The sequence below is a fragment of the Apis cerana genome, linkage group LG3, assembly GCF_029169275.1.
Source record: "Apis cerana isolate GH-2021 linkage group LG3, AcerK_1.0, whole genome shotgun sequence".
NCBI classification, from domain to species: domain Eukaryota; kingdom Metazoa; phylum Arthropoda; class Insecta; order Hymenoptera; family Apidae; genus Apis; species Apis cerana.
Genome location: NC_083854.1, coordinates 5,215,540 through 5,238,441, shown reverse-complemented (window position 1 = coordinate 5,238,441; position 22,902 = coordinate 5,215,540). Strand labels below are relative to the sequence as shown.

The following is a 22,902-nucleotide window of genomic DNA, read 5'->3' as shown; positions in this document are numbered from 1 at the left end:
ATCAAATTAATAATCATCCACGCCTTCTGCTAAAAGTTGGCAGAATTCTGATCCAAGAATGAGTTTCGAATCAATTTCACTGCAACTCTGTCTTTCAATGGAATTTGTTCCAAAAGTAATTCGAAGACTAGAGATGACTTAGTAATGATTGTACCTGTCATCGAACTTTCTATTTAAAGATTCTGACGAAAAAGTCGACAGTTGAGCGTCGAGACGCTTTTCGCCCACAATTTTCAAAATACGGAAATTCGAAAATACAAACGATTTATTTCGCGATTCCGAGCGAGTTTCCAAAATTAAGATTGGATGAAAATTCATAAAAATTTGAATAGGAATTTCGTAAAATAAAATTATGTAAAAAAAGAAAAATCTTTTGAAAACGTTATATTATTTTATTTGTTTCATTATAAATAATTAGTTATCAATGAAATAACTATCGTATTCGAAACGTCTAAAACAATGAGAAATTACTTTCAATAAATCGTGATAGTAGAATCAATTTATTTAAAATTAAAATTGATCGTGAAGATTTTTATTCGGATAAAATTCAGTAATAATTTCTTAAAACATCTTATCTCGAAAGACCTCGTTAATTTTAAATGGGGCTTAAAGTACACGTCAGTCTTTTGCATGCGTATTTCCAAATTTTGTGATTTTGGTAAATATCCAATCTGAGAATTTCCATTCGTCTAGAAAAAGTACATGTTAAAAATAGCTTTACATCCCACGAATTTCAAATTTCGTTACGATATCGATGGATATCCCAGTTTCGCGAAATAAAATTGCAGCAGTGTCAATTCTGGAATTGGAGATCCAATTTTTAAGACGTATATTTAGAAATTCAAAATGGATGCATAGATCGTTAAAATAAGAATACTTTTTTTTCATTATTCGTATTTTCTACGAAAAAGCGAACAAAATCGAGGAAAGTAATTAAATAATTCTCAAAATACCTATTTCCTAGAATAACTGACCAGTCTCAATGCTGCGACAGTTATACAAGCATTACTGCATTATTTGCACTCTCGTTGCATTTATGTGCTCATTCTCGAGTACAATTGCCTCAGAATAGAATTAATATATAAGGATTGCAATAAACAAAATCTTGGCATTCGTTGATACACGTGGAAAACGTTGAACCCTCGTTGAATTTTGATCGCATACTTCGTAAAACGTGACTATTCTCGACAATGTATTCTTGGCAAATATTTCAAAAGAAAAAGAATATATGAAGGAAAAATCGAAAATGAGGGAAATCCTATATTTATATAATCTATATTTAGCAAATATATTTCAAAGAAAGAAAAATTAATGAAGTAAGTACATTTGATAACATATTCTTGCAGATGTTAAAATGGAAAAAAAAAAGAAAAAATAAATATTAGAGAGAATACGAAATTGATGGCTTAATTTTAATTTAGAGAGATCTTAAAACAAACGATTATGCAATGGTACAAGGACCACGTGTTTCAGAGCCGCCTACTGATACTCTTATCAACGCTACATTATTTTAATTATGCCTCGATTCATCTTTCATGAATTTTTATATCACTCGACTTTCGATGTTCGACAATTTTTATTTAATTTATCAATGTTCTTCGGGTAATGTTATACTGGAAATACGATTCTTTTATCAAAAATTTAAAAATCTTCTTGTAATTTCATGCTCTACATACATGAAAACGATGATTTTAAATAATGTAATGGTTAATATAATATAATACGATTAATGTTAGTTAATATTAGTCTGCATTTATATTTGATGACTAACTATTATGAAATAACTATTTGGGGATTTTTGATGTTCATTGTATCAGATGCTCGAGATTAAGAATGATGGTTTGAGTCAGTGAAAGGATCAGGTTAAAATTGGGCCTATGACTGGAAATTAATGGTCTACTTTCAAGAATTCATTGAAACATGAAACTAAATTTTGAAATAGAAAATTTATTTTTAAATTTGAAACTTAATATTCAGATATTTAAATTTAGCATCACAAATGAGACAGCAAAATTTCAATTTAAAAATTGAAATACTTGTAATTTATTGTATTTGTAATAATTTGTAAATTATATTTCTACGAATATTTCACCAATTAATTAATACTTTCAGCAAACTATATTTTTTTTATTTCGTTTCGTTAAAACTCTATCCTATAATTTCAACTAAAAAAAAAATCAATAGAAAATCAATAAAATCATTAATAAAATATTAAGAAACACGAATTTGAAATTCAGAGATCCTCAAAAATCTTACTTACACTTAAGTACGCACTTCTTTCAATATTCAAAATAGAAAAAAAATCAATCTTTCTCGTCTATCTTCACTCAAAACTCTGTCTCTCAATTCGAATTATATTAATCATGCATAATCAGCATGCATACTTGCAACTTTACGTAATTGTCGCCCACGTGAATTTCATTCTATCCCAAGCCAAGCATATATTGAACTTCCAGGTCCGGGAGTCTCGAGGCCATGTTTTCCAAGGTTTCTTCCTCTTTACAATATCTTCAGAATGTTTTTCTCGGTTTTAAGCGTCTTTTGGCATGGTTGGTTGTCACATTTTTGGATATTAACCAGACCAATACTGTTTGTATTCTTTAGAACATGGCATTAATCGGGCGACAAAGACACAGATGACGATTTTCATAGATATATTTTCTTCGAAATTTTCTTATTTCTTATCTTTGCCTTAACACTTCCTTTGATAATTCAAATTTCAGAAATGGTTTATTTTTAAGTGAATGTTCACCGAAATATTACAAATTACTTTTTTTTAATTAAATTTCTTTGCTACGATTGGAATTCGTACTTAGATTGTCAGAAACGGTGTATATAATTGTTTAGAAAAAATTTGCTTGGAGTAATTCAAGTGTCTATTGGATATTATTATAGATTTTTGTTGCAAAATAAATTTAAAAGCATTTGTTTGAAATAAATCGATCATCGTTACAACAAAGGAATTTATTTCATGTTTGATTGGAAGTAAATAATTCTTTTTCCAATTCCTCATATACGTATGTCACAAGTAGATGGATAATTTGATATTAAATTAAAAGCTCATTGGATAATTAAAATGAATATCAGTAAATAAATTTAGAATTTTAAAAAAGTTTAAAAAAATATATATATATATAAATTAATGTTATTTTATTTTTACTAATTTATCATTTCCACTTTTATTACTCGTAGATCTTTCACAGTATCATAAAGAATCTAATCGTCATAAAATTTTCGAAATTCTTCTTCGCGTCCTTCATCTCTAGTAAATATTTCTATTTTTTAAAATGAAAAATTTCTATTTCTATTCTAAAGTATTGCAAACATTTCTCTCTTTATTAAAATATAGAAGATAAATTTGAATTTTTCATTTTTAATTTCACAACTCTAATTGGATCATTTCGTAAATTATTTGAATCTAAAAAAAAAAGATCGTTTAAATTGCACAATTGCGAAAATTGATTCCAACGAGTGTAACTGTAAAACGAGGGAAAAGTCGGTGAAAAGCGATCATTACGATTCACGTGAAAAACAGAGTGACGAAAGGTTGAGAAAAGAAAACGAGAGAAAGAGAGTGAGTAAAGAGACGAATAGGCGAGAATGAGTCATCTCACGTGGATTTTAAATAGAACGTAAACGACTTTTGACTCGGCAGATGCTGACGACGAACCAGAGCCAGAGCAGCAGCAGTTCGAGCAGGGTGGCCACCAAATCCTCGCAGAGGATTCTTACCTCGTCCTCGTCGAGTGAGATGAAAGCAAGCTCAATGAAGAGCGACCTAAGAGAACTTCAACGCGGCATATCCGAGATGAAGAACAACATTTCAACGAATTTTTCACAACGACTGCGCAGCAGCATGGAAAACCTCGTGGACAGGTTAGTCTTTCGCACCATTTTTATTTCTCATCCTCTTCTTTCGTTTACATCAAGTTGAATCTAATGGTCTCCAAATTGTGCACATATATACAGAAACATATTATATAGGATAATTTATATAAGTTTTGATATTAAAAATTTTTATCATCTTGTACTTCACGTAAAAATTTAGATTGAAAAATATTTTTGATAATTATAATCGCAGTGTATGCTGAATTTTCCTCTGACATTTCCATCCTTCGTTTTATGTTTATTTAAAATTAGATTATGGATAATTAGAAAAGAAAAAAGAAACGAAAAAATATTTAACAACAATAACTCGTCGAGTCGAACTCCACGATTCATTTAAAATACCAATTTCTCGCGTTAGAACGTTCAAGAAGAATCTTAAACTCGTATCTCGTAAAAAACTGCTGAATTGTTAAAGAATTGTGAAATGTCGAGATTACATTTCTATTTCGCACATAAGCGAATTGCACGGTAATCAAATTTCACGAATTGATGAATCTTCGCCTCTGAATCCATCTCGTACGCCCGTTTTAGCCGTTTCGCGATTATATTCCAAACAGTTCTCTCCCTTAGGAAGAGAATCCAAAATTTGTTTCCCCCCTCCACACCTTTATTTTCCACAGGGACACGAATGGATCGGAGGAAGCCGATCTGACGGAGCCCTTGGTCACGTTTCCGGATCCGGATACGCCGCCACCAGCCACAGGAGCGGTCACGCTGACTGGAGGAGCACCCTCCCAATTGACCTCCCTGAACTCGTTGAACAATCTTCACAGCATGAGCCCACAGATCAACATGTCGAACATTTCGAATATGACGAATCTTCCTGCTGGACAGGAAACGATGAAATTCGAGCAGAAGAAGATGACAAGCGCATCCAAGACCAAGGTGAGCTTTGGGAATCGCGATTTTTACGAGGATCTTATCCGAATCTTCGGATCCTTTGATAAAGAATCGAAGAATTAGATCCGTAAAATTGTTGTCAATGTTTCTCTGCTCAAGATCGAGAGCTCGAGGCGGCAATTTGTGATGATTTGCGGATGAAGGATTAGTTTGGAATCGAATGAACCGCTTCGACCGGTCCAAATTGCGCGTGTTAAATAATCGATGTCTGTTGGATTTCTTCGCGAACGTTTTGGTGACGCGAAGCTGCGCAATATTTGGCCGGAGGTGCGGTTTCCTCTAAGTAGTCTAGGTCAAGGACTTGGGATCTATCTCTAGGTAACTTCTCTTAGCCAAGCTGCCAGCGATGCATGCACGTTCATTGTAGCGCCGTGTTGTTATCTTCCTGGCATTTTTTTCTTTCTCATCTTTTTCTTTTTCATTATTCGTCTCAATTTCGTATGGAAATTTTCCACCATCCTTTCGAAAAGATTCTTTACACGGATAATTCATACTTTGAAAAAGAGGGAATTTGCATTTGCAAGTATATGCAAGAAAGACTTTGTACCTGGTTATTTTTACATCGAATCTCGCGTCTAGCTCCCTCAACGGCTCAACTCTTTCCGTTTCAATTCTATCTTTAACTTCATTTCCGTCACGCCAAGGTCGCTGTTTCCACCCTTCCCCGTAAACTTCTCGAACAATTACAACACGTATCGCCGAATCACGCGTTAATAGTTAAATTAGCTCGTCAACGAAATTTTCGATCCAACTTTCAAGCCAAAACTCGAAGCTAAGAAATTTACTTAAAGTGAAAATATCGTCCGGAAAAATGGCGTCTAATTTTCTTGTCCAATCCATTCCATTCTTCGGGGGAATAATTGTCTCTCGACCCGAGTTTTCGCCGAGTTTTAAATCCACGCTCTCTCTGTGAATTTTCAGGTCGTCACGGACGGATTCAGCGCCGAGAAAGCGACGGCGAACAGCGCCGAGATGAGAGCTTTACAAACTGGCGACGTCTCGTACAAGGAGCAAAGCGCCGCGACGGCGGCCAGGGCCCGCGTCGAACTCGATGGCGTCTCCGCCGAGAAGAGCGTCGCCGCTGCAAGGGTGAGTTCGCCCGTAAAACTTTCTATGACGTTTTGATGAATATCCGCGGAATCCTCGTACATTAGAACCTCTTAACTCTCCGCCAAGGTCGCGATAAATCACCCCCTCGTAGAAAGCGGGAACCCGAGAGACGTAAGAATTCGCGAAGGGGTTAATTTATCCTTGAGATTTTAACGTCTTTTAATAAAAGAAGAAGGAATCGTGAAATAAGATTTTAATCTCTCTCGAGAATTTTTTCCCTCTTGGTTTTTCACGATTTTTTAATATCGACGAGATATTTTTCGAATGTTCTCGTTTCCTTTAGATTTAGAACCACTTTGGTTTTATTTGCAACACGCGACGAGATTCAAATTGGAGTCTGAAAAATTATTTATTCTAGATTAAATTAATTTTCATTCTGAATACGATAACTTTTCGTGAACGAGATATTTCACCATTGCAACATTAAAATTTGAGATAGAATAGAATATAATATATTCATTTGCCGTCAATTTCATCGTCAATGCAGAAAGAATAAGGAATAATAAATAAAGGATGCGCTATATATATTTTTATCAAAAATAACAAAAGAATTGATATCTCTGGAAGAGTCGTTACAATGAATTCGCTTGTTCCGGTGATGGAAGGATCCACCGGAAGGCGTGTTGCTCTGGGTGCGGCCTAAGCTCGAATAGTTTGGCACGAAACTGGCCGCGCAGAGGAACTTGCCTCCTCTTAGGTCGTTGACACGTTTGCTTCTCCTGCTGATGATCTCTCGCGTTCGAATGCCGACTGTTCTCACGTGATCGTCGTATAAACATTCTCTAAAATCTCTCTCTTGAAATCTCCAACGTTCGCGGAAATACTGAAGCATTGCTACTATTTCGTTGAAATTTCGGCACACGTGATATCACGAGCCGAAATTAGGAACAAGAAATGGAATCGAAAAGTAGATTTTTTCCTCGTAACAAATCGGTGAAAACAATTAAAATATTTACAATTTTTTTTTTGAAGTTAAGAGATGCAGGTTTTTTATTTGTTGAAAAATTTGATCGTGTGCTTTGTAAGATGTTTGTCGAAGCATCGAAGTCTTAAAATATTCGAATACTCGGTGACCAACAGATAGGAATAATTTATGGCATTTTTTTCACTGTTTGTCTTTCTCTTCCTGAGTTCTTTAGATTTTTTTTTTAACTCAACGTATTTTATGGATACAAATAAGAAGAATGGATGATATAACTGACAAGTGAACAACTACTTTTTTTTTCTCGTATGATCAATAAAATTGAATTGAAACATATGTATTATTTATTAAATTTGAAAAAGAAAAAAAAATATCAAATCTATAATCTATAATAATCTATCAATAAAATCTAGCTACGTTCTTAAGATCAATCAATATTGCATAATTGATTTTGCAAGAATCGATATCAATATCTCATCTTCAATCGGTACAACAATGTAGTGTTACAATTAAGTATCATCGTTACACGTTCTCTTTTTATGTATATTTCTTTAGTATATTCAACGTAGAAACGTTTCTAGAACACATTTCTTTGTATATTCAACGTAGAAACGTTTCTAGAACACGTCGAAATTATATGAGATTTGTGGATTATGCGAGGTTATTTGCCCTGTGAAAATCGTCGAACTCGCGAGTATCACGATCACATTGTCGATTACGCTGGCAGTTTTCACTGGATATCCAACTATTTATGCTGACTCGAGGTTCTAAATTTAACTGTTTTTCGCCAGGCTGTGTAGCCTTTGAGTCATCTAGGGAATTTTTGAAACCGAGCCAATGACTGCCAACAAAGCGCACAATGTTGTTCCCTGCCTCTTACGTGGATCCATCCATGTTTTACCTTAAAAGAAATTCTTTCGCGTACTTTTCTTCTCTTTTTTTCCATTTCTCTCGTGAGATTTTTCATGTCTTCTCTTCTTGTTTTGTAGAATTGAACGGTTTTTTGAACGAGTAAATTACGCGAAGAAAAAAGTTAGGTTAGGTTGAACTTTTTCGTCGAAATATATCCGCAAAATCTATTTTTATTCTATTGTTGTCTTTATTATTGTTAAAAAATACCTGATTTCTTCCTTTCTATCGTATAGAATTATTGATTATAAAGATTATAGATTAGATTAGATTGAAACTTTATCTCGAATTATAATTCTATAAATATGTTCGTAAGAAGGAAATACATTCTGGATCTTCTTAAAGTTTTTTAAATAAACGATTATAGCGAAACACGGGTCAAGATATCCGGTTGAATTTATCGTTCAACCTTTTTACTTAATGAAACTTTCGCGTGTCTATCTTTCGTGTCTAAAGCTTCACGGAACAATGGATTTTCCAAGTCTACGTGAACCATTTCTTCGTAATGGCGTGTTCTTAACTGAACCTTGACCCGTTAACTATAAATTTAACGTTTCCTCGATCGATTAACTTTTAAAAATTCTTCCTCGTTACATTAATTTTTCGTGTTATAATTAAAAATCGAGAATGCTTGTTAAAAGCGCATTCTTCAAAGAGTTTGATTTATGCAATTCGATTATTCAGAAAATTCGAACCTGGGGGAAATCTGATTATCGATCAAAGGATGGTATAATGGCAAAAATTGGCACAGCAATCGCAGGCGTTGGCTCGAATATCGTTTGTATATCCTCGATGAATCATTGGTTGCACGTGTTTAGAAATTACGCATGTGGTTTCGATAAAATGAATCACAACAAATCAACTGAAAAAATCAGGAAAATAAATAAAATATTGAATATCTTCTTCGATATTTGAACAAATATTCATTACAAATTTTCTTTAACGCAATAAAATTTGAACCTTTGATCTCGAATAATAATATATTTCTTTATTTCTAAACAATAAAAAAAAAAATTGCGCTCAAAAAAGAAATATATTTTAAATACAAATATATGCACAAAATTAATTTTACAACGCTATCACATATACATACAATGAATCTTACTAACTTTAAATTCCACGACTATTTTATAACACTTTAGAAAACTTAAAGAATATCTAATTCTAAAATAAACGTATCGTCACAATTTCCTAAAATAATTATAATATTCACGATATGAATTTCAACAACAATGTAAATGATAGACTATCGTAACAACGTAAAAAAAAATTAAAAATAATTTAGTAACTAAATATCATTCTCAAATTTGTAAAGATGAACAAAGCCTCCAAAAAATTAAATATCTCAAGTATTATCATTGTGATCTCGACGTGTTCTTGCTTGCACGCGCAGAGATGTTTCCATGGGGATGGAACACCTCCTTAACGGGGGTGGATGCGGTCGAATCGCGATCGATCGGTGTTCCCTCGAGGACAAACCAGTTAGTTCTTGGCGCTGTTAGCGGTCGGTTCGGCGCGTGTCGATGGGTCAACCGTTGTCGAGTTTAACGCGGAGATTTTTCCCCGTGTTTAGGCCCAAAAACGGGGCCGAACGGCGAGGAATCATGGCGAACGACGCCTTCGGAGAGAAATCCTCCTCGAAAATGGTACGAGAAAACCGCCTCGATTTAAGGTATAAAATGTGCGTGGAGGAGGAGGCGGTCGAGTGAATCGATCGTTTTCTTTGTTGTTCTATCTTGTTTTGAAGGAAAATATCGCAACACGACGTTGATTATACGTTAGGGAATTGAGGAAGTGTGATAACCTAGTGTTGATATTGTTGAATAAATATTGATCGTGTTTAATATTGCTCTCTGACATGTGTTTAAAGAAAAAGAGTAAAAAAAAAAAAGTGACATTAGTTTAAGTGCCAGTGACGTAATACTCCGTTTTATTTGTATATCGTATAAATGTTATCAATAATTAATAAAATCCATGTAATGTCATCTGGTGGGAACACGTGTCATTGTCATTGGAGTCTTTGCCAAAAACGTGAAATGTATCACCATCTTCGTATGTATTCGAATAGGAAGGATAATAGAATCTTGTCATATTATTCGCGGTAAAAAAATTTTTTTTATGAATATTCACTTGAGCAAAAAAAGAAGATTGTAATTTCAATTACATGCTTTATATATATAATTTTATCAAGAGAAATTTTAGACTTCTCCAGAGTCTTATAAAGTCATCGAACGATAATCGTGGTTTTTCATCCTCGAGTGGGACGATAAGTGTTCGTGAACGAATGCATTCACTATTCTTACTATTTGCCTTTTATAATTAGAGGGGGATTAATTAATCTATTATAGAGGAAGATCAAAACGATTCGTGCTAATCGAACGATTGCCACGAGTTTAGCGTTCTTTTAATTGCGTGATTGCGAACGAAACACGCGCATCCGCAAAGGTTTACGTAATATACGTCGACCTTCTTCCTTGCGATCGATCGTTCGTTTCTAATTTATCACGCACGATCGATACGAGCTGTTTAGTGAGTAAACGATTTTATCGTCTCATAATAGTTATTTTGAAAATGGAATAGATTTATTAGGATGTATACAGAAAACAAAATTAAATTAAAAGAAACGAGGTTTAAGGGTGAGAATTGAGGGATGAAATATTGTGGAGAGAAGATCGAGATGGATGAAAATAGTAAAAAATTAATTTTGAAAAAGTTTTATTTGTAAAACTTATAAAATTTATAAAATGCGCTTATGATAATAATGATTTTTAATATCTATTTAATTTAATATGAATCATTTTATATGTATCATATGGGAATTCATGAATTTTCCTAAGAAATTTGAAAGTTGAAGAAAATTTTTTCATATATCCGACTTTCTTTTTTTACAACTGTTTGTACTTATCAAAAATCGATATTCACTGAGCAACGCTTCCATTTTTGGTACCGCGTTGATTGTGTTAATATAATTACATTATCATATTTTTCAGAAATATCAGAATGATAAATAACACCTACCCAATATCCATTTTTAAATTTTTTTTATCAAGGTTTTTTTTATTTAGGTTTTAACTTAAGTCTCAAAAATTTAGGAACACCTGTTAATTGGAGATTTCTGAGATAATTCAAGCAATATTTTCTTTTCCAAAAACTTTCCTTAGAGCTTTGATAAATTATTAATAAAAAATGTAGTGTTGGGTATATGCTGTCGCTCGAGCACGAACAAGTCCAAAGAACAAAATCGTGTCAGAATCTGTTGAATATAATAAATATTTTTTATCCAAAAGAAAATTTATATTTTATTTGGGAATAATGAATAAACAAATTGTTATTCGTATAGAATGAATGAATTGAATTGTTATTTATTCAATTATTTGGATTGGAATATTATTACGTTATAAGTGAAAAGGAGATCGCATGTTTGAATATTACAAAAAAAGTTTTTAAAAAACATTTCTTTAAGTCAACTATCAATTATCGTGGTATTATAAACTTTTTCTCTATTTTTCAAAATTTAAAAACTTTTCTTCAAAGATTCTTATCAAGATAACAAAATGTCTCGCCTCTTTTCTCAATCATGCCGAGTTCACGAACGATTTATTTCACGTAACATTGTCTTTTTGTATCTATTCCATAATCTTCATTCAGTGACGAATAGTGAGATCAGTCCCTCAAATTTCGACCAAATTTTCGCGAATCATTGCCAACGTGAAGCGTTAGATGTCACCGATATCCCCGTAAAACCGAAATAGAGTTCGACTGAGAATCTCGGGTAATGTGCCAGCATCTTCTCTCGCTTTTCTCAAGAACACGTTCAAGGTCTTTCTCATCATCACGGAATTAGGGAATTTATTCTCTTTTATCGTTAATTAAACGATTATATCATATACAGAGTAATATGATAAAATAAATATCAGATTGGAAATTTCTAAGATAATTTTAAATATTTTTCTTTACAAGTAATTTCATCATGGCTTTGTTAACAATTTATTAAATTCAAAAAAAAATTAGTCAATCACAGCACATGATAAAATAATGAAATCATGATGATAAGTTGAGTACGTGTCAATAAAATGAACAAATCCAAACAACACGTCGAGGAAAGTCATAATGGAATATAATAAATATTTTTTTATCAAAAAAAAAAAAATTAAATTGCATATATTTTCTTTCTTTATCAATTGCTCCTTTTCCCCCCATTCATTCTATACCAACAATTAATTATTTTATTTCTGAATAAAATGCAATACGATATAATTTGTTATATTTAACAAAATTTCTTTGACCATGTTGTTTGAATTTGTTCATGTTCACTGGTAACACATACCCAACGCTACCGACTTGAGTTTTCTCTCTCCGATTGATTAGCCAATGTTTTTTTTTATTATTAATAATTTATTAACAAAGCCATAATATTTGAAATTATTTCAGGAAATTATTTAATAAATTTGAATTATCTCAATGATGAAATGTAATATTGTAATATTAAAATTAATCTTCGATAATATTGCGATTAAAAGTCGAGTAAATATTTCTAGACACAAAAGATTATGATAAAATGATTATGAAAAAGAATAACAATATAATAAACAATAATTACTGATGCTGTCACAATAATAATTATTATTATCAGTAAAATTTAAAGAAATTTATAGAAAGAATTGATGATATTATCGTGTATCTGATTGATTGTGATTCATAATAGTAATTTTTGTAAAAAGCTTCCTTCCTTAGTTTTTACTTTACTCATCGTTTATATATGGAAAAAATGATTTTGTTTCTGTAAAAAATAATTATTCGAAATATTTTTTTAAAGTTTGATAAAATATCACGAGCTAAATTTGTTTTGTTATCAATTGTTATTAAACTATCTAAAAAAAAATTATAAATCTTATAAAAATACATGATTTATAATAAACATTCGATAAAAGTATTAGAATAATTTTATACGAGTCTAAATTCTTTGAAAGAAGTAAAAAAATCGCTGGAATTTTTATTTCTTCAATGTCAACATTTCGATCGTTTAAAATTTATATTTAATAGTTATAGTTATAGTTTGCATGACGATAATTTCGAATTAGATTATTTATAAGTACTTCTGTTGAAACACGCTAATAAGCTGTTAACAAAGAATCGTTATTGGCACGAGATATCGCAATAAAAATCTTCGTCATCTTTCAACAAGTTGCTAAACATACAATGTCGGTTACAAATTTAGAATAGATGGAAGATATCTTTAACATCCGTTCTTTAAAAAAATTGTAATTCATATTATATATTTGAATTACACATCTTACTATTATTATCATACTCATTCTTAAAATAATTTTCCAACTTAAAAATAAATCCTAAAAAACTTATTTTCAAATATTTTTTTCTCTCTATTTATTTATATTTAATAATAAATTTTCATTAAAAATACATCGTCCATTCTTTCCATCCACTTCTTTTCACTCTCTCTTCGATTTATCTTTCAATCACTACGTCAAAAAATCTCGACAAAATCTTTAAAGCTCTTCAAAGATTAATCTTAGCAATAAATTACTTTTATAATTTACACTCGAGACGTTATATTGAACAAAGAATTTTGGCTTTCTTTATCCTTCATCCATATCGCAGAAGCATTCGTCCAAAATATTGTCGCAACATCGGTTGTTCAGATATCCAAAAATTCACGATAATTCACGTGCGAATGACGCGTTATTTCTAGTCTAGTGAAAAAATAGAAACAGCAGCAATGAAATCGTCTAAAAATCGAACTGACCGCCAGATGTCTGGCCACGATGCAGAGGAGTGGTTGTGAAAATTAAATTCACGCGCACCACTTGTGAATATCTCGTTGATTAGAGTGGTTCATTCAATTTTTCTTCAGTTGTTTCTAATTTTTAATGAAAAATTAATACTATTTCTATCTTTATGTGTGTGTGTATGTGTTGTTTGATGTTCAATGTCTTAATAACTGTATCGATTATCCGAGAAGCTGGCCAATAAAATTAATACAAAAACAGTGAAGCCAATTTTATCAATCACATTGATAAAATTTTTAGATGGAACCCTTTTGAATAAATAAGTGAAGAAATATTTTAATTTTAAATACGATTACGATATCTATTAGAACTTTTAAAATATTGAAAGAATTAATATCATACGTTATAATTTTAAATAAAAAATTAATCATTATAGTTCTATGTTTAGTATTCAAGACAATGTATTTATTCATATTTTTTTTTATCAAAATCGTATTTCTTATAAAATCTTTTTAATCTTCGAATTCGTTTGTTAATCAGAAATTTTTCTTTTAACTGGCCAGTTTCTTGCATTTGTTTCAATTTCTTGAAATTCTTTAATTATTATTATTATTATTATTATTATTATTATTATTATTATTATTGTTATTATTGTTATTATTATTTCTATTCCAATGAAAAATAAAAGTTATCGTATTATCGGTGAATACGATATCAAAATTTATCTTATCGATTTAGCGATTGAGATTCAACGAATTGAATCAAATCGTTCAAATATAATTGTTATATATGTAGTTCGAATTTATCGATCGACGAGTAGTGGTGAATTTAAAGAGGAGAAAATAGTCGTGTCTTGTTGTCTTTGGAAATAGTATGCACCCTCGATGAAGATGAGTGCACCGTGGCCAGTGCATCGTCGTGTACATATGCATCGAAAAAAATTCGATCGATTTCACGTAAGTGATTCTATTTAATTTTCGAGAATTGGAAGATTCATTGAATATAAATTTTTAATTCATATGGATTTAATATAAATATGGTTTTTCTGTGTCTAAACTTGCACAAATTTTGATAACGAAAGAATAATTTTTTTAACTTATCTGTTTTAAATTTTTTTGTATTTTTATTACACTGTCAAAGATGAATGGATGGTAATTTTTTATTGAAAATGAAAGAGAGATTTGTATACGATTTATTATATATTTAAAATGATTCCAATATTATTTTAAGATATTATTATTTTATATATATATCAGTTCATCAATAAATGTTTATCGCGATACACGTGTGTCTTTAAGTGTTCTGTTTTAATTTTCTATCATTTAGAATCTTTACAAATACTGATAATGTTTAATAAAGTTACACTATCTTTCGTATATATAGGCAATATTTAATTTGGTGTAATAATATAGATAATTTAAATATATCTTTTTTTTTTGTAATTCATCTTGTATCTTTCCAAATCGGCATAAAGCCAATATCCGTTTTTCATCGCTTAATTTCAAACATAATATAGCATTTCATTTTCATTCAATAATTCAAAGGATGGATCGATAGATCTTTCAACACATCAAGTAGAATTTATTTTCACACGAATTACATTTAACTGGTTATTTGAAAGTCGCGTGTCGCTGACGTAAATGATCTGAAGAAATATCTGAAAACCGGATGACCGTTGAGAATACATTTAAATTTGTTAAATTTATTTACCCGCGCGTTTCTATTCCAACTCGTCGAGCTCGAGCTTCTATAAACATAAGAAGGCGCGAAAAATTATCGATTTGAATGATCGGCTTCGATGAACTCTAAGATAGAGAGAAATAAAAAAAAAAAAAGAATGTGAAAATTTATTAAATACACGAACGATCCAAAGTTCTCGTTGACGATATTTTTTTTTAGATCGTAAAAAAAGAAAGTCCTTGGATCACAATTTTTTTAGAAAACGTCTGATCTTACACTAGAGGAGAATCGTTTTGATTTAAATATTGCTCTGAGAATAATTTTTTTAAATACAATTACGGAAATTCTTCTATATAAAATTATTGTAAAATATGTTATCCATATATAACATATTATTTTTTGTTCTCGATCTATAAAAGAAAATTCTATTATACTGCATATAGTTTCGGTAAAAACGTTTCAAAATATTTAATAATATAATTTAATCTATCATTGCAATTATTCGCGATATTTTTGTCAAATCGCGCTCTAAAGTCCGTCAGAAACGATAAACCGATCGCGTTGACCACGTGGGGCATACGCTCGACTGGGGAATCGCGCGCAAGGTGGTGGCAGGGATGGACGAAACACGGAAAACGATGCGGATCCGTGACGAGACGCTCAGATTATATTTAGAGAAATACGTCAGAAGCGTCGTGGAGAGGTCGAGCCGCGGCCGATGAGCTTTCGACGAAACAGATTGTTATGGAACTGTGTCGTGAAAGCTCGTTCTCCGAGGTTTTCCGCGTCGATTCGCGCTGGATAGCGTCATTTCCTCGCTTGACATCATTGATTTTCGGTATTTCTTTAAAACACGAATTTTTCTTCATTTTTTTAGTAAAAAAATTGGTAATTGGCTAGTAAATTATTAGTTACAAATTTTATGTTGTCGATAAAAAGATACGATATCATTATTTTTATGATAATTTGATTTAGAGGTTGAAAATAATTGAAATTTAGAAATCGAAAGTGAAATAAAAGATTTTACTCTCTGGTTTTATTGAGTTTTTTTACTTAGTTTTCTGTTTATTTGTGGAAATGTAGAAATAATTGTGATTAAATAGAGTGTTGTTAAATAGAGATATATTTTTTTGTGATATATGGTTTGGAGATGAAATTTGGGTTAATTTTATTTTATATGTTTGTATTTTGTATATTGGATTAATATTTAGAATAATATTGAAAAAAGTTTTACATTCAAATTGATATTTGATATTTGAGGTTATGTATTGATTTTCTGATGGAAGTGTGATTAGTAATCTAGAAGATAGCGAATTTCATTGAAATTATACTTGTGAATCATTTGTTTCACTCTTTCAACTTATATTTAATTATATTTGATTTTAGAAACCTTTTAACATTAAAAAATTTTCAATATATGAGTTCTTTTTTAAAATTTATTTATTTTGTTTTAATAAAATCATTTTAAAAAGTAAATTACTAATTTATAATCAGTAACAGAATCTCTTTATATAATAATTTAAATAATAATAATATCAATAAATTAAAAGTATTAAATAAAAAGAATCGATTCTCATCAATAATTAAACATTTTGTTTCTATTAATGTTCAACAAATTCATTTATAGTATATTGTTGATAACTAATAATAGATATTATTATCTGACTATTTAATTCAAAAGATTTAATTATTCCATGATAATAAAATTATATTAATTTTTTTTTAATTTCTTTATTTTATATAGAGAAGAAATATTTTTAAATTATTTGAATATCATAATTCGAAATATTAATCGAATATTATCGAGATTACAACTTGAAAAAGGTTAGGAAACATTGATCTAAGTTTTTTTCGTAAATATTAAATTATATGCAGTAAAGGAATTAAAATAAAAATTCATTCACATCTATCAGATAATTAATTATTTAAATACTACAAAAAAAGCCACAATTAAAAAAAAAAGTTAGAAAAAAATGATGTAAGTTCCCCCTTGAATATTTATATGCAACTAAAAGGTAAATATGCGCACGCGCACTATCATCTGTCGGAGAATGATGGAAATCTACTACTGAAAGCACAGTGACGCAATTGCATCATTTTGTGATATTATCAGTATTCGTCTGTAAATTAGCATCATTATTAACCAACGAAAACGTAAGTGGGTCTTCGATAGTGCGCTAATTCCCTCCAACATACGTTTCTAATTTAAATATCCTGTAATGTCTGTAAAGAATTCGCTATTTCGAAATGATATATTTTATAAATATCGTTTGGTTTTCTAAAAGGTTTTCCAGAAGATTATACTTCAAAGATTCTCAAGCGCTTTGAAGTTCGTTTATAATATATTTTTAGAATAATATAAGAATTTAGTTAGTTTTCGCAATCTTTATCAAATCATTTTAGTATTGTATTTTCGAAATTCCAAATCGTTTGAAGATTCCTATTCATTTGAAATATTTGGAACCATGAACTTGAAGTGTTCAGTGTTTTATTTTAGATTTCCTGGAACTATTTTTAAGTATCGATTTCCTGTGAATATATACGCCATTGATGAAATATTACTTATTTTTGATAACTAAATTAGTATTTTGTAAATTATAATTAAATCTTCTTCTGACAATATTACTTTCTATCTATGTATTATTGTGATTAAAATAATTTTATTTTTTTTTATATTTTAATAATATTTATATATATTATTATTATAAACGAATTAAAATTCGGATATTTATAATAATATATTTTTGATTCCTTTTATTTTTGAGCATATTTTTAGATTATTTATTTATTTTTATGATAAAATATTTCAAGGTTACATTTTTCTTAAAATATCTCCCTTTTCTTATTTAAAACGAAATTGAAAATATCGAAGATATTTTTAAATGTTAGTTTCTTCGTTGAAATATTTTTAAAACGCTATCTTTATATAGATTGTTGAAAAATATAATAAAATAATATTTTACTCGCATTTCAGCCGCCCTCGTAAAAATATTAATAAACCTCGTTTATCTGTTACAGGAACAGAGAAGTTTAAAAGCTGGAGATTTATCGCACCAAGAGAGTAATAATATGGCTGCATCGACGATGAAATTACAGAGTGATTCCTTCAGTTCAGAGAAGGTAAAAAATAATATTATTATCAAAAACTTACAAACTATTTACATTCTAATTTTTTCATCAAAATCCTGATTTTAATAATAAAAAACAATTGTGAGGCTTATTCCAAGCTTATTCTATATAAAACGCTCATTTATCGATATTTTCAGCAACCAAATTATCAATTCACAAAATTCGCATCGAAATTCCTCTCTTCCAAGAAATGCTAAAATAAATCCGTACGGAATAAATATTTCACAGTTTTCTTTGAAAATTCACTATATCCAGAAACAGCAACTGTCAGAATAACAATCAATGTCGAAATTCGAAATGGCCGCCATTGAGTTAGAATCACTCATGTTTGGCCAGCCACCAAACATTCGAGAGTCCTATGGCTGTTCAACAGCCATATACTCGTTCGTTGGCACATGTGTAGACTACGGCCGAGTTCCATAAATTTATACTCGATATAACACACGAACGAGCGATCCACAGCGTGAAAAATAGGAACTACAGATTTAAACGATGACCAGCTTGCCGGCGATGTTCAGTCTTTCTCGATTTCCCGCTCGGTAGCACGCCATCGTGTCTCGAAAGACGCCGGAAACCGTCATGTTGCGGAAATGCAGTCTCGACTCTAGAATGGTATCTGTTTCCTTCTATTTTTGCCATCATTTTCGTTTTATCCCCCAATTTTTAATCGTTATCGATCACTTTCGTGTATTCCACTGGAAAAACTGGTGTTTTGGAAGTATTTAAGGCTTGTTCAAGATTGAAGATTTAGCGTAAGACGATTTACTTAGGAAATGGAATATTTTAAAACTTTAAATATTGTTGAACTTTTTCAAGCTTTGCTTGTGAACCATTGATTTTTGAATTTTAAATTACTCACATAATTTTTCGTTGATTCTTTGAATTCTTATATAATAAATATAATATCTTAAAGATCTTTTAACTTATATTTTATGTGTAAAATAGTAATTTCTTAGAATTTAATTTGAACGATTTGAAAACAAAATGTTTAAATGAAATTATATATTTTGATTTAAAGATGTATTATAAATAGTTTTACAATAAGACTGTCCCTATCAATGATCTTTGATTGTTATGAGTTGAAGAGAAATTCAAGATTTATTCTAAACTTCTGTTTGATTGCATAGAAAATTATGTTTATTACTGTTAGTGAATCTCTCTTACAGAATAAGAAAGTTAATGGAAAATTTTGGAATATTCACATTCGATTTTGGATTGCGATGAGACTCTGTCGTGTTCGTCGCATTACGTAGCGATACAGAAATAATAAAGATACTAGGAGCGGACGTGACACAGGCGTGATAATTCTCTGTGACGCCAAGTTATAGCTCGTTTCAGCGCCAACCTAGAATTCCTGCAAAGATTGATGATATCCTTTCTTAACTATATTTGAGAAACTTGGAAATCTCGTACAACAGAATATTATTGACGCATATCAAAAATGTAAAAGAATATTTAATTATTCATGACTTATATACCAAAATGAATAAAGTTTAAAAAAAATATATATTTTTAACTTTTTCAAAGTATCATGTAAATGAATTTTTTAAATTATAAGAAAAATAGTGGAAAATTATATTTACAATATTTTATATTGACTTCACATCTTTTAATTTTTTCTCATTGAAAAAAATATTCTAAAAGAGAATTTTTCTTTCCTCTTTCAGAAAGCTATGGCAGCTCAACAACAAAGACAAACAGTCACTTCAACTGGGATCTTCAATCATGAGAAACATATTTCTTCAGCAAGTTCCCAATCAAGCATCACAATTGCATCCAAAGGTGTCACTTCGAAATCGTCAATGATCAGTGCAGCAAATGCAGTAAATCAATTGATGAACGGCATGAGGCCAGCCGAGGATGAACTTCTTTCGCTACCTCTGGATGATCTAGATCTTTTATGTTCGAAATCAAATTCCCAAGATGTCGATCGAGCCATCACCAAGTATTCCAATTTCTTGGACAATTTCGTGGAACGTTTAAAGGCTAATGATTGTAAAAATGATAAAGCTCCTTTGTTGCTAAACAGAGTAAACGAAATAATTAGAAAAGCATGGGCAGTGCCTACATATGGCCACGAATTAGGTTACACTTTATGCAATACTCTCAGAACAAGAGGTGGTCTTGACCTATTAATGTCGAATTGCGTGGCTAGCGATCAGGAGTTACAGTTCTCTTCAGCTAGATTGCTAGAGCAATGCCTTACCACAGAAAACAGGGCCCATGTAGTAGAACATGGTCTAGAAAAAGTGGTAAACGTCGCCTGCGTGTGTACGAAGAATGCCAATTCAGTGGACCATTCTAGAGTGGGTACTGGAATTCTGGAACATTTGTTCAAACACAGTGAAGGAACTTGTAGCGATGTAATTAGACTAGGTGGTCTAGATGCCGTTCTATTCGAATGCAGAAAAAATGACATTGAGACATTAAGACATTGTGCAGGTGCTTTAGCCAATCTCTCTCTCTATGGAGGTGCAGAAAATCAAGAAGCTATGATCAAGAGAAAAGTACCCATGTGGTTATTCCCTCTGGCTTTCCACAATGATGATAATATCAAATATTATGCCTGTCTAGCAATCGCTGTACTAGTAGCTAATAAGGAGATAGAAGCTGCCGTATTAAAATCTGGTACTTTGGACTTAGTCGAGCCATTCGTCACCTCGCATAATCCTTATGAGTTTGCTAAATCAAATTTGGCGCACGCACATGGCCAAAGCAAAAATTGGTTGGAAAGACTTGTACCAGTATTAAGCTCGAAGAGAGAAGAAGCTAGAAATCTGGCGGCCTTTCATTTCTGCATGGAAGCGGGAATCAAAAAACAACAGGGCAAGACTGAAATCTTCCGTGCAATAGGAGCCATTGAGCCGTTAAAAAAAGTAGCTAGTTGTCCTAATGCAATTGCGTCCAAATACGCGGCGCAGGCGTTGCGTTTAATTGGAGAAGAGATTCCCCATAAACTTAGCCAACAGGTACCTCTCTGGTCTACAGAGGACGTTCGAGAATGGGTGAAGCAGATTGGATTCGCAGAATGTGCTCAAAATTTTGTAGAAAGCAGAGTTGATGGTGATTTATTGCTGCAGCTAACGGAAGAGAATCTCAAAGAAGATATTGGTTTGGCAAATGGTATCAGACGAAAACGGTTCACTAGAGAATTGCAGAATTTGAAGAAGATGGCTGATTATAGCAGTAGAGACACAGGAAATTTAAATAGTTTCTTACAATCTATTGGTCAAGAATTTTCAATCTACACATATAGTATGCTGAATGCTGGTGTTGATAAAGATTCTATAAGAAATTTGTCTGAAGACCAACTATTGAGTGAATGTAGCATTACGAACAGTATTCACCGATTGAGGATATTGGATGCCATTAAGAATATGCAACACAATCAACTAGGTTCATCGGAAAACGAATCGCCAGACAAATCTTTAGATGTATTTGTTAGTTATAGAAGATCAAATGGATCTCAATTGGCCAGTTTATTAAAAGTCCACTTACAATTGCGCGGTTTTTCTGTATTCATCGATGTTGAAAGACTAGAGGCTGGCAAGTTCGATAACAATCTATTGCAAAGTATCAGACAAGCAAAACACTTCCTCCTTGTGCTAACGCCCAAGGCTTTGGAAAGGTGTATACAAGATAACGAATGCAAAGACTGGGTTCATAGGGTAAATTATTGATTTATTTTTGTGAAATAAAGAAATTATTAATATTATTAACAAATAATTTATATAACATTGGTATTGTTTATAGGAAATTGTAGCAGCTCTACAATCGCAATGTAATATAATTCCCATCATAGATAATTTTCAATGGCCAGAGCCTGAGGAACTTCCTGAAGATATGCGAGCAGTTTGTCACTTTAATGGTGTACGATGGATTCACGATTATCAAGACGCTTGCGTAGACAAGCTTGAGAGGTAACCATACAAATTTATAATAATTCATAAAAAACTTAAGAAAAATATCTAATTTCTTTAATATTATATGTAATATTAACAATTACATATAAAAGATAAATTTATTTTAAAATTTTTTTAATTCTCAGGTTTATGCGAGAAATACCAGTCAAATCAGATATTCCAAGAGGCATTGCACCTAAAGATGTGACACAACCAAATGCATCGACTAATACGAACATTCGACCACCAAACTATCAACGTATGCACAGCAATGAAAGCAGAGGTAGTGACAAAGATTCAACAGGAGGACGAGATTGACTAGAGGGCCCGCCCACAGCTATATCGAATAGGTATTTATCATTTTTAAATAATGCATTAAGTAATACATTTTTAAATAAAATTCAATTTAATAAATTTTAGTCTTATTAAATTTTAGATTATAATAATTCTCTATAACGCATTTTTTTTTATTTCTATGCAGCCAGGATTAACACTCGCGCTTTAGACAATCAATCACGTCTAGGTCAGTCGGAAGAAATTTAATTTTATATTTATGTTTCAATTGATGTCTTATCAAATTGTTCTTTATGTTATTTGCTTATTTGATGTCATTATTATATTATTAATTTAATTTTTATTATTTATTTGTAGTTTTAAAAGTAGATTTAAATGTATTTAAATCTAAGAATGACTTTTTAACAAATATTTTTTTTAT

At 31.0% G+C, this 22,902-nt stretch overlaps 1 protein-coding gene across 6 annotated transcripts in view; it reads left to right on the top strand.

The window, feature by feature from the left end:
- LOC107997290 (NAD(+) hydrolase sarm1) overlaps positions 1-22,902 on the top strand; it is a 106,672-nt gene that overhangs the window by 81,541 nt on the left and 2,229 nt on the right. For 4 of the 6 annotated variants that reach the window (XR_009829082.1, XR_009829083.1, XR_009829081.1 and 1 more), the window contains 8 exons: positions 3,656-3,876; positions 4,509-4,773; positions 5,710-5,877; positions 18,175-18,276; positions 19,953-21,953; positions 22,039-22,205; positions 22,334-22,537; positions 22,669-22,710. Coding sequence is in view for 2 of the 6 variants with exons in the window: in XM_017055771.3 (XP_016911260.1) it covers positions 3,656-3,876; positions 4,509-4,773; positions 5,710-5,877; positions 18,175-18,276; positions 19,953-21,953; positions 22,039-22,205; positions 22,334-22,505 (3,096 nt within the window). In the remaining 4 variants the exon portion in view is untranslated. The remainder of the gene's footprint in view (positions 1-3,655; positions 3,877-4,508; positions 4,774-5,709; positions 5,878-18,174; positions 18,277-19,952; positions 21,954-22,038; positions 22,206-22,333; positions 22,538-22,668; positions 22,711-22,902) is intronic. The other 2 variants (XM_017055771.3, XM_017055770.3) reach the window with 1 other exon arrangement.